Source organism: Centrocercus urophasianus, unplaced genomic scaffold, assembly GCF_019232065.1.
Source record: "Centrocercus urophasianus isolate 14NV4802_14NV808 unplaced genomic scaffold, USGS_Curo_1.0 seq_5, whole genome shotgun sequence".
NCBI lineage: Eukaryota > Metazoa > Chordata > Aves > Galliformes > Phasianidae > Centrocercus > Centrocercus urophasianus.
This window is the reverse complement of record NW_024885088.1, coordinates 9,816,700-9,829,357: the sequence shown is the minus strand read 5'-3', so window position 1 is coordinate 9,829,357 and position 12,658 is coordinate 9,816,700. Positions and strand designations below refer to the sequence as shown.

The window sequence follows — 12,658 nt, the reverse complement described above, 5'->3', positions numbered from 1 at the left end:
TACTGAGAAAAATCGTGTGAGTACACGCTATAGGAATTTGCTTTATCAAGACACTGAGGCCATATCAGATGCCAGGGGATAGAGTTATGCCAGGACACAAGCTAAGAAAGCCCACCTGGCATCAGAGTAGAGCCTAGCACAGCAGGGTACCACTGCCCGTGTATTGTTAGTATGACAGTTATCTTCTAACATCCTATATGAAGATGATGTTGCAGCAGTATGAAAAACATTATAACTGGTTTTGTTCAAGCACTGAAAAAGGGAGAAATTATGAGATCTTCCACAGTATGTACCAATAAAGCAAATCATGAAAGATCTTTGCATTCTTTGGAATTGTCTTCTAAAATTACATCAAAATAAACATAAAATGACTGCATGGTTCAGGTAGGAAAAGACCTTCAAAGAACATATATTTTCAACCCCCTGCCATGGGCAGGGACATCTCTCACTAGACCAAATTGCTCAGAGCCCCATACAATCAGGCTCTGCTCCATCAATGATTTTCCCCAAACATAAAATACATCTTACTCTTTATTAAGTATCAAATTGCCTTAAACATAAATATATCCGAATTATTTAAATTTCAAGAAAAACAGATGGTTTGTGTACAGTATTCATCTTGAGTCAAATATAACTTTATCATTTTAACCTATAGCATAAAAAGCAAACCTATATCAGTACCAAATAAAGCATTAAAAAGGTAACATACAATTTTCTTTTAGAAATGCTTTGAGAACACTAGAGTTAATGACAGATTTTATAGTGCAGACACCTTGGATTTACAGCCCTTAGACCATTTCTCTGTTTCTGCGGATAGCACAGCAAAGAACCATACTGAATATCATGCCAAAAATCTGTAAAGAAAACAAACTCATTAGAAATCAGAATGGGGAAAAAAACATTCTTATCAAGATGCAAAAAAGCATAGATACTTCCTGGCTCAAAATGCATGCTAACAACTTATTTTGCAGTTTATGCCCCCAGGCCTCCTTTCACTCTGATCCCCAAATTTCAGCTAATTCTCACTAATCCCCCTTACCCTCAGTACTTCAAAACAGATCAAATACAAATTCAAGTCAATCTCTTAAAGATTGAATCTTCCCAACGTACGTTGTTGCATCTGCATCATATTTGCATCCCAAGAAAGGAAACAAGTGCAAGTTTTCTTATTAGCACTGTTATTTCAGACTCCTGGTCAATTACAGAGGAAATAAACTGTTCATATTGCTAAGCCTATGTTTGCAACCTGCACACTTTACTCAATACAAGTTAACCAATGCTAAAGCTACAAGGAGGCAGATCCTAATCCAAAGTAGCATAGCATCCCTAGGCACCCCACCCCTCAAGTTGTTTCAAGGACCCACAGCATACAACTTCATCTAACGGGTCCTCATGATTAGCAGAACAGGCTCACAGACTGTAGTTAATGTCAGGCACTGTTCAATAGACTTGTACTCAAAGCAGCCTTGGCCAGGCAGCAATCCCATAACCTGCAAACTCACCATTATCACAGCAATACCAAGGCCAACTGCTCCAATGACATTCAGTTTTGTATTAAAGACATCATCAATGGCTTTAGGGCATGGCTGAAAGGAAACCATATTTGTTAGCATTTCATGCATAGTGAAACACTGATTTGTTTGCTTGTTTGAGCTTATCTGCTCAACCTGTCACAAGAGGTGTTCCCCAGGAGCCGGTGCTGGGGCCTGTCCTCTTCAAGATCTTTACTGATGACCTGGATGAGGGCACTGAGTGCACCCTCAGTAAGTTTGCAGATGACACCAAGTTGGCTGGAAGTGTTGATCTGCCTGAGGGTAGCAAGGCCCTAACAGAGGGATTTGGACAGGCTGGATAGCTGGGCTGAAGCCAATGGGATGAGTTTCAACAAGGCCAAATGCCAGGTCCTGCACTTTGGCTGCAAAAACCCCAGGCAACACTACAGGCTTGGGGTGGAGTAGTTGGAAGGTTGCGTAGAGGACCTGGGGGTACTGATTGATGCTCGGCTGAACATGAGCCAGCAGTGTGGCCCAGGTGGCCAAGAAGGCCAATAGCATCTTGGCTTGCATCAGGAACAGTGTTGCCAGCAGGGACAGGGAAGTGATTGTCCCCCTGTACTCAGCTCTGGCGAGCCAGCACCTCGAGTACTGTGTCCAGTTTTGGGCCCCTCATTGCAAGAAAGACATTGAGGCCCTGGAGCAGGTTCAATGACGGGCAACAAAGCTGGTGAGGGATCTGGAGCACAGGCCATATGAGGAGCAGCTGAAGGAGCTGGGATTGTTTAGTCTGGAGAAGAGGAGGCTCAGGGGAGACCTTACTGCTCTCTGTAATTACCTGAAGGGAAGCTGTAGTGAGCTGGAGGTCAGCCTCTTCTCTTGTGTAACTGGTGATAGAACTAGAGGGAATGGCTCCAAGCCATGCCAGGGAATATTTCGGCTGGACGTTAGGAAATACTACTTTTCTGAAAGAGTGGTCAGACACTGGAATGGGCTGCCCAGGGAGGTGGTGGAATCACCAACCCAGGAGGTCAGTGGAAGGAACATTTGGATTTTGTGTTGAGGGACATGGTTGTGTGAGAACTATTGGTGATAGGTGGATGGTTGGACTGGACTTGTAGGTCTTTTCCAACCTTGGTTATTCTGTGAACTATAAAAGTGCCTCTCCTCTCTGTGGCACTGCAGCACTATTTCAACACTGGAATCTGATTCAGAGAATTTGTTTACGATATAACCACTCAAGCAAGACACCAGTGCACTATCTATCCTATCTCCTGTTTTCAAAAATGCCAAATTTCTCACTGAAATTTCAGACTTGCTCCCTTCTCATGTTCTCCTCCCAAAGGAAGAGAGGCAACAGCATTAGGGCATATCAAGAAGTCACTTTATGGTAGCAGCAGTCCTGACAACAGAACTCTGGAGTGTGTTACGTGAAGTTTTTGCATTAATTTGTTCATCGTGCCCCTGAATTTAATGACATAGGCCTCAACACCATACATCTGCATGTGTCTACAAAGTACTGATTTCCCGCTCATCTCACTTGTTCCTTCTACAGGGAGACTGTATATTTTGTACAAGTGGATTGACTGTGTGGATAGGCTGCCTATCAAGAATGACAGGCATTTTTCATGGACTGGAAGGTTTTATTCAGAGAACTGTTTCTCATTCTCATTTGGTAGAATGACTGAAGAGTTAGGTCATGAGTTACCATTGTAGTAAGTGACTCAGGCAAGGTCTTCTTTGGACATGTGTCCATCAACTGCTGCTCAAGACCTCCAGTAATACCACAGCAGTTCAGCTACAACAGAAAACAGGAAGAGAAAACCAAGTTACATTTTTTTTTTCCCCCTCTCCGTACTTGCTTAAAAAAAGAGCTAGATTACATTAGCTATTATTACAGATCTTATGTAGTTTGCTTAGAAGTCCTGCAACTCTGATTAATGTAAAAGGATTTTAAAACAAGGTTTATAGCAAAATATAAGATTCCAAAAGTAGGAACTTAATCTCATTAAATACACACATGTACACATTCTGGGGGGAGCTTGGTATTGGTATATATATTGGTATATATATTATAGGTATATAATTGGTATATATATTATAGGCAAAAGATTAACTTTTTAAACACATGCAACTACACATATTGTGGTACTTTCAGATCAGTGCTAGAACTCTAGAGTTTCTCAGCTTGCTTTTAAATTTATTTAGGAAAAGAATTAGTCCTACTTATTTCAAAGGGAAAAAAAGTATACCATTAGTGAATTCAGTATACAAGCGCTGCATTTCTTACCAATTCTCCTTTGGTTTCTTCTAGTTAGTAAGGTACTAGATTTGTACAGGATTCTGGATTTATTAGAAAACAGTGTCAAACAGTATAACTACCTAGTTTAATACTATGTTTACTTACAGCAAAATGGAATGCTTTCAAGGTTTCTCTGGCAGCTGGTTGAGATCTCTTTTCATAGGTTTCTCTGTAGAAATCCTGTAACTCTTCAACAACCTACAAGATAGATAGTCGTATTCTATTAATGTTTTACCTTGATTAATAACTTGTTTTGGATAGAGTAGTCATTAAAATTTCTACAATCTACAATACATGGCCTTTTGACATATAGAAATAGAGAGCGGAAACTGGGTGGACAGCATTACTCACCTGGAACAAGTAAGCCTAAATGGTGTACTCACATTAAAACATTGACCCAAACAGATAAGCTTCACAGATTCCCTTCAGAACTATGAGCTTCTAAGAGGATTGAGCAAACTAAGTTTTCCCCATTAGTTACACAGAATTATTTCCTACTCATTGCTGTACTCCAGAAGTCACTACAACCCCCAGCTGCATAATATAAGCAGCAAAACAATCCTGAACCAAGAACTCAGTTTGGAAATAAAAAAAAAAATCTGAGCATTAAAAAACAGAACTGAATTCTATTCTACAAAGTATATCCAAAGAGTTTCAATTATTTTTGCTATTTTTAAATGTTTGCCAAAAAGTCTAGAGCCAAACCTACATCGGAGTTTCCTTGGCATAGGAAGCCAATACATCTACCAACATTTCTATTCTTGCAGTCTGCATCACCTTCCATTGGCTTGTTTTGCTTACATAATGCTGGTGATTCAGCATAAAGCCCTCCTATTTCTGAGCTGTTAGAGCAGCAATAATCTGTGGTACTCCCAGCCTGACTGGTATGGAAGGCCTCACCACAGGATCTGCGCCAAAACTGCAGCCAGCTCGATGCCTTACTGTTACGTAAACTCATACATAGTGACAAGGCAATATTCAGAGCACGTGAACATCCATAGTGGTAAAGGAGATACCTGAGGAGGAGATAGCAACTGGAGGCACGAATACAAACAGTCATGGCTTAGATATGATATTCAGCCTTTAACAGCAAGCTCCTTCCTAGAAATTTTAAGACCTTACCGAAGGCTTGCTTCACTTCACAGTGAAGTGAATTGAAGCAGACATTCAGAAGGCACCTGTAAGGGACAATAGCACCTTGGATTCTGGCCCCTCTGCTACAGTCTTTTTAATTCAGTAATTAGTTTCTCATATTTGGCTGCAACAAGCCTCCCTCCTCCTCCAAATTAAAATAGATTATCAATATTTGATTATTACTGGTACATTTTTCACTAGACATCTACATTTGAACAGGCACGAGTCCTCAAATTTAAAAAGAAGCACAAAGCCAGTAGGAACAGCACTTGATGCACTTAAACCCAAATGGACAAAGGCCTGCTGGGCCCCATGCCAGGTGGAAGTGAAATAGCTGGGGTGAAACGCAGAAGGACGTTTGCTTGCTGGGCCAAAACCCAGAAGAAAGATAGCTTGATGGGCCAGAAGTAAGAAGGAATGGGGCTTTCTGGTCCAAAATGCAGAAGGAAGGAGACTTTTTGGACATACACAGGATGTAGGGGACTTGCTGCTCTGAAACACAGAAGGTGGGGGGCTTGCTGTCCACATACCCAAATGGAAGGGGGTTTGTTTGGTCCTTACCCAGAAGAAAGGGGGCTTACTAGGCCCCAAGCAAGAAGGAAGTGAATTTGCTGTGTACAAAACGAGAAGGAATTAAGCTAGCGTGCTGAAACCCAGAAGGAAAGCATCCTGGGTTAAAAGCCAATAGGAAGTTGTCTTGCTGAGCCAAAAAGCAGAAGGATGGAGGCCAGCCATATTGAAAGCTAGAAGGAATAGGCCTGCTGAGTCCAAAGGCTGTAGGACCAGAATTTACTGTGCCCAAATGCTGAAAGAAGTTGCTTGCTGGGCTGAGACATAGATGGAAGGTGCTTGCTGGGCAAAAATCTATAAGGGAGAGATTTTCTGCACAGAAACCCCAGAAGGACAGTATTAAAGGTTAAGAAAACTACAATATCATTTAAGACCTGTAGCTTTGGGAAAAATATTTGCATTTAGAAGCTGTGACATTGAAAGAATAAGAAACTAACATACATGGCCTTTCAAGTGAAGAACACTCACTCTGAGGTCTCAGATAAGGTTTTGTTGATCACTTTGGTTGTTATTTAACAGCTACCTACCTTTTCTTTATTTGCAAATCCCCAGATGGCAGTAACAATTTCAAGGGCAAAAATCACAAAAAGGAAGACGAAGAACTAGAAGAGCAAGATCACATCATTAACCAACACCATAACACCAAAAAAAAGAAAAAAAAACCAAAAGCCAACAGTAGCAGACATCCTTGAAAGCTTGTCTGGTCCCCAGTGTTAAGCCTTGTGGGAATTATCACTCATTCTGTTTTTAGCTGAAGTTCTGAAACTCTGGTTGAAAACAGGGAATAGGACATACATTCAACACTTCCTTCTGACAGCATCAGTAAGCTTGGCTATGTTTTCTAAGCAGGAGTCCTGCTTTTTTGATCAGTGTTAATTAAAGCCAATTATTTGTTAATTCAGACTTGAAGTTACACAGATCACACAGACATCATATAGTTAACATGCTTTCTCTGGTTTGTCACCCTTATTGCTCTACAAGTCATAACTTAATACTTAGCATGCCACCTGACAGCCTAACTTCAGTGTTGATAGTCACTTGTTTCTAACACAAATAGAAGTAACACCATATTCAACTGACTATCAGTTTCAGAACACTGATCACTTAAAGGCACTTTAAAAAGAGGTGTCCATTATGGTAATTCTGAAATAGCGGCATAATTTTGCAAGAAAGGTAAAGCTTTACAAATCATTATACAGGAAGTGAATTATTTTTCCACCAGCTATATTAGTCCTATTAACCATATTTGAATTAATAGTTCCACAATAGGCACAAACATACTTGAACTCAGTAAGTCCCAGCAGTCTAAAAACAATGGGGTTATTCTCTGACAACTGACTTGAAGAACACTTGTCAACTAGACTACTTCACACAGTGATTATGAACAGCAGAAGTTTCCTGCTTTGAGGAGCTTATAATACTCCAGTACTGGTCTCAAATATCTCAACAAAGCATTCAGAATTTAGGACTGTTTAATAAACAGCATTAATGTTACCAAAATTTTAGTCCTGCATTCACACATTCTCCAATTCTCTTGATACACCTCAGTGTCTGAATGTCATTAACTTGGTCATTTTGCATTCAAATGTAACATACGTTTTGATTTAGTGCCAGAAATGGAAACTAAATATCATTATTTAAACATTTGATCATTATGTATATGACCATAAATTAAAACACTGTGAGACCCATCCAATTAGCATCTGTTCCCTTTTACTCCACAGCCAATATTATCCTTCCTTTCTGATCAGAAAGCTAAGTTTAAACACTACTTTAAGCACTCATGCTTACCAGTCCAAGCATACATTGTGATTCCTGCAACGCACCACAGCATCCCAAGAAGCCAACCAGCATCATGAGTGCACCAGCTCCAATTAGTATGTAAACTCCTAGAAAGGAAACAAAAATTCATACAAACTAGTTGAATCCTCAGCAGCAAGTTAGTTGCTCTATAAATAGCTTTTAAAAAATTTGTTGTTTTCAGCAAAAAGGAGGTGAACTTAATTTTCAAAGTAAACTTCCCCACAAACTTTGAGACGCTATGAATACAAGAACTTCAACTTACAACAGGTGATGTGCACCGCTGCTGCAGTTTCACAAAATTTAGAAAAAGTACAAGATAAAGCCATCAAAATAAAACTATAAACACACTTAAAAATTGGCTCAGAGACCAAATAATATACTTATTCTTGGATAAAAGTGTTGCAGTTAGTTGGAACTAGTGATTTATCAAGAACTCAAAATTCTTTCAGTACCTGTTCTCCTAATGGAAGTGGACAGTACAATCTGTCAAAGCTTTAAATGCCTTTGTACCCTACTTGTCTGTCAAGAATTACCGAATTATTTTACCAGCCACAGTGTCATATTCAGCTGCCTAATTTAACAGCTAAAAGAAATTCAAAATCTTCTGCCTTTTTGAAAGCAGATACTTCTTTAAATCAAGTGGTTAAACCTATAGACCATTTTGCCCAGAATTTAAGTAGCGAGTGTTAAAGTGGAGGGAGCAAACTGTTCTGGACTAAGTATTCCTATGCCCAAATATCTCCTAATCTTGGGAACTATCAAGTTAAGAATTACAGCTCTTCAGCTGCTAGCTATTAAAAGCATTAAGAGATAGCTAAGAAAACACAAGTCCCATGGGATGGATGACAAGTATCACTTAGGTGGTGAAAAATGGTTTAAAAAAAAAAAAAAAAAAAAAAAATTAACACAACACATGTAAAATTACTTTGACATTCCATAGAATCATAGAATGGCCTGGGTTGAAAAGGACCACAATGATCATCTAGTTTCAACCCCCCTGCTATGTGCAAGGTGGCCAACCACTGGACAAGGCTGTCCAGAGCCACATCCTGCCTCGCCTTGAATGGGCTCCAGGGATGAGGCATCCACAACCTCATTTTGCAACGCAAGCATGTCACCACCCTCTGTGTGTAAAGCCTCCTAATATTAACCTAAATCTTCCCTATCTTAGTTTAAAACCATTCCCCCTTGTCCTATCACTATCCACCCTTGTAAACAGATGTAACCCTTCCAGTTTAGATGCTCCCTTCAAATACTGGAAGGCCACAATGAGGTCTCCCTGAAGCCTTTTTTTTTCCCCAAGCTAAACAAGCCCAGTTCCCTCAACCCTTCTTCACAAGATACGTGCTCCAGCCCTCTGATCATCTTAGTGGCCCTCCTCTGGACCTGTTCCACATGGTCCACTTCCTTCTCATGCTGGGGGTCCCAGGCCTGGACACAGTACTCCAGATGGGACCTCACAAGAGCTGAGTAGAGAGGGACAATCACCTCCCTCTCCCTGATAACTATTCCTCTTTTAATGCAGCCCAGAACATAGTTGGCCTTCCAGGCTGCAATCGTATACTGCTGGTTCATATCCAGCTTCTCTTTCTATCAATACAGACGAGAATTACAGTTCTTGTGTATAGAGACCCAATCCACCACATCCCTATCTCCAAATTGGAGGAATGTAGATTTGATGGGTGTACCACTCAATGGATAAAAAAAATTGGTTGAAAGGCCACAGACAGAGGGAGGTCATCAATACCTCTATGTCCAGGTGGAGGCCGGTAATGAGCGGCGTCCCCTAGGGGTCTCTCTTGGGACCAGTACTCTTTATCATCTTTATCAATGACAGAATCGAGTGCACCCTCAGCAAATTTCCTGATGACACCAAGCTGAGTGGTGCGGTTGACAAGGTAGAAGGAAGGGATGCCATTCAGAGGGATCTTGAGAGGCTAGAAAGGCAAGCCCAGGTGAATCTGATGAGGTTCAACACAGCAAAGTGCAGAGTTTTGCACTTGGGACTGAGGAATCCCAGGCATCCATACAGACTGGAAGGAGCAGTCCTTCCAGACAGCAGCCCTGCAGAAGAGGACCCGGGGGTCTGGATAGATGAAAAACTTAACATGAGCCAGCATGAGCCAGCTGCTCTTGCAGCTCAGAAAGCAAATAGTATCCTGGGCTCTGTCAAAAGAGGGATGGCCAACAGGGACAGGGAGGTGATTGTCTCCCTCTACTCCGCTCTTGTGAAGCCCCATCTGGACTCCTGTGCCCAAGTGTGGAGCCCCCAGTACCAGAAAGACATGGAGCTGGTGGAGAGGGTCCAGAGGAGAGCCACAAAACTGATCAGGGGACTGGAGCACCTCGCCTACGAGCACAGGCTGAGGGAGCTGGGCTTGTTCAGCCTGGAGAAAAGAAGGCTGCAGGGTGACCTCATTGCAGCCTTTCAATACCTAAAGGGAGCCTACAAATAAGAGGGGAATCAAGTCTTTGAAAGCGTTGATACTGCAGGACAAGGGGAAATGGTTTTAAGTTGAGGGAGGGGAGATTTAGGTTGGATGTCAGGGGGAAATTCTTTACAGAGAGAATGGTGAGGTACTGGAACAGGCTGCCCAGAGAGGTTGTGGATGCCCTGTCCTTGGAGGTGTTCAAGGCCGGATTGGATGGAGCCCCAGGCAGCCTGGTCTAGTATTGGCAGCCTTGCTGTGGCAGAGGGGTTGCAGATTCATGATCCTTGAGGTCCCTTCCAAGCAGGGCCATTCTGTGATTCTTTCATAAACAAGTATTACCTGCCAAAATAAACATCTAACTTGATTAAGTCTATGTAAATGATTATTCTTATCAACAATTACAGCACTTTCTAAACACAGTTGAAATTCTTCCCATTGTAGGGGGAAAGAATTCATAAGAACCTCTTATTTTAAATTTTACTTATAGTAGAATAGAAGGCCTTTGAGGTAATTTCATAGAACCATAGAATGCCTTTGGTTGGAAGGGATCTTTGAGTTCCTATCCTCCTGCTATGGGCATGAGTCATCTTCAATACCTGTAGGGATGAGGCACCCACAACTTCTCTGGCCAGCCTGTCCCAGTGTCTCACCACTCTGACAGCTTCCTTCTAACATCTAACCTAAATCTTCCTTCTTTTAGTTTAAAAAAATAAAATTATTAAATTTATTATTAAAAAATTCTATCACTCAGATGGTGAAAACCAGATTCCCTTTGCTTTCTTATTAGCTGCAAGCTGGCAGACTCTTTTAACCTCCCACTGAAAGCTACCGCCAGAAATTAGCTCTGTAAAAATGTCAAGCCATTAATTCATATTTACCTCTTTCTTAACTCAGTTTAACCTACAGACTTTAAATAGGTTTGTTTCACGTATTCAGCCATAGGCTCAAATACAACATTATAAAACTGCCATAAATTTTAGGAGGTGAAAGGGTTGTTTTAGATTACTCAAAATTAAGCTCAGCTATGTTTAGCTCTCCTCCCCTCTCAAAGTCCAGTTAAAAGCATCTGGAAATCTGGGCAGCTGCAGGAAGAACCCACTCTACTGCCATATCAGTGGAATACAGGCTTTCTTGCCAGCTAGCATGCTTGTGGACTGCAGCTGATTCATGGTGATGCACAAGTATAAATTATTTATCCCAGCTACTGTCTCTAAAAAAACTCAACTCAGTATTAACAGTATTCTCTGCAAGACTACGTGATACCCAAAAGCTACAGTGTGAACAGCGCATACCAGGATGGCTTACATTGTCTTCACTGACCCCACGGATATCTGTTTGGATGCTGAAAACAGTTCAAGTACCTAAATCACAAGAAAGCTGCCTAAGACAAACCTGTTGGGGATGGCTAATAGTGTAGCCCACAAGCCCACGTCCTATATGAAGTATATTGACACAAAGTATGTACGTACAACAAGCATCCAAGCATATGATGGCAGATACATGCAAGAAACATATTTTAATTTTCTTTGTATGCAGTTGTTTGGGACATTCAAGCTCAGCTACTCTGTTTCACGAAGGGTTTGAGCATCTACTGATGGTAAATGAAGGAACACCTGTTCTTCTGTCCAAGCCTGACAGTGGCTGTAGAGATCAATATCTTAAGAGTTACCAGGCTTTGTTGGCAGGTAACTTAGACTGATAGAGATCTTATTAGATCAGAAAATACCAAGGAGTAAATTCTACCTGTCCTAAAACTATATTGGTTAGGTTGACCATAATGAATGCTGAAAGATTAAGACATTGTACATCCTTTTCAGTATTAGTATGCAAAGAGCTGTAGGAATTTCACAATAGTGTGTATATTTCTTCAGAGATGGAAAGGGATGCAGTTATGGTTTTGTAAGCCTTGTCAATTCAGGGAAAAAGTACTTATTAATGTCACTAATAACTTATTTTAGAGTGAAATCTGACTGACTTATCTGAGAGAATCATCAGCAGGACACATTTCCTGTGCTTATCAGAAGTTCCCAAGTGCTTACCAACAGCATGCAGAGTCAACCACAGCTGCTCTTAGCACAGAGGCTCAGAGCACAAGCAAAAGCAAGCTACTCTCAGCCCAACAGATGTTCATTAGGACTGTTTTGTCTTTAGCCTTGAAAAAAGTAGCCAGGGACTCTATGAGCAAAACAGTGATCTTTCCCATTGAGTTACTGCACAACTTACCTGTATAGAATGTCGTGTTGTTGGATTCCAGTTCAAAGATGCTTTTGGTCTGCACATCAAACCGAAGCCATAATCCTATTGCAAGAACTGCTGTTCCTGCAAGCTGTAGGAACAAGTAAGTAAAACCAACTAATACATTCATCCTACCAAGACCAGAATTAATCAAAGGATTTGGTGCTGTTATTTAACAAGGTGTTGACAGAACCAGCATGAAGACAGGGATACCAAAATAAGACTAAAGTCACTTCCTGATGTGAGGCATCTTGTTGACAGTTGTTTGCATATTGAAGTACAACAAGAGAACAATGCCATGCTTTTTTTTTTTTTATAATACTGAAAATACCATAAGTTTACAGATGTGTCAAATACCAGATTTTCCACTGACTACTCTACCCGTGTTTTATTCCAACTGACTAATGATACTGCATGGCTAACAGATCTTGCATACGCATTACGAAAGACATGCACAATGTAAAGAAAAGCACTTTACCATGCATTATAGGGCCAGCAAAAATTAAACACTGATGTGTACATTAAACACTGTTCAGTGTACCACAGTGCTGAGTTTAGAAAGAACAATCCCATTTGTAAAGCATGAGCAAAGACACAACAAGTTATCACACCCACAGAAAGTAGAAAATAAAGGCTACTAAAACAGCAACATCGCTGTGTGCTGACCCAGAAGAACACAGTTAAGCTTT

The 12,658-nt window shown here is 40.9% G+C and overlaps 1 protein-coding gene across 2 annotated transcripts in view; it reads right to left on the bottom strand.

The window, feature by feature from the left end:
* Positions 1-513: 513 nt before the first annotated feature.
* CD9 (CD9 molecule) overlaps positions 514-12,658 on the bottom strand; it is a 29,486-nt gene continuing 17,341 nt past the window's right edge. For both annotated transcript variants that reach the window (XM_042835116.1, XM_042835117.1), the window contains exons 2-8: positions 11,958-12,060; positions 7,291-7,388; positions 6,027-6,101; positions 3,901-3,993; positions 3,202-3,291; positions 1,503-1,586; positions 514-854 (exon numbers count right to left, since the gene is read on the bottom strand). In XM_042835116.1, coding sequence (XP_042691050.1) covers positions 789-854; positions 1,503-1,586; positions 3,202-3,291; positions 3,901-3,993; positions 6,027-6,101; positions 7,291-7,388; positions 11,958-12,060 — 609 coding nt within the window. In that variant the 3' untranslated portion in view covers positions 514-788. The remainder of the gene's footprint in view (positions 855-1,502; positions 1,587-3,201; positions 3,292-3,900; positions 3,994-6,026; positions 6,102-7,290; positions 7,389-11,957; positions 12,061-12,658) is intronic.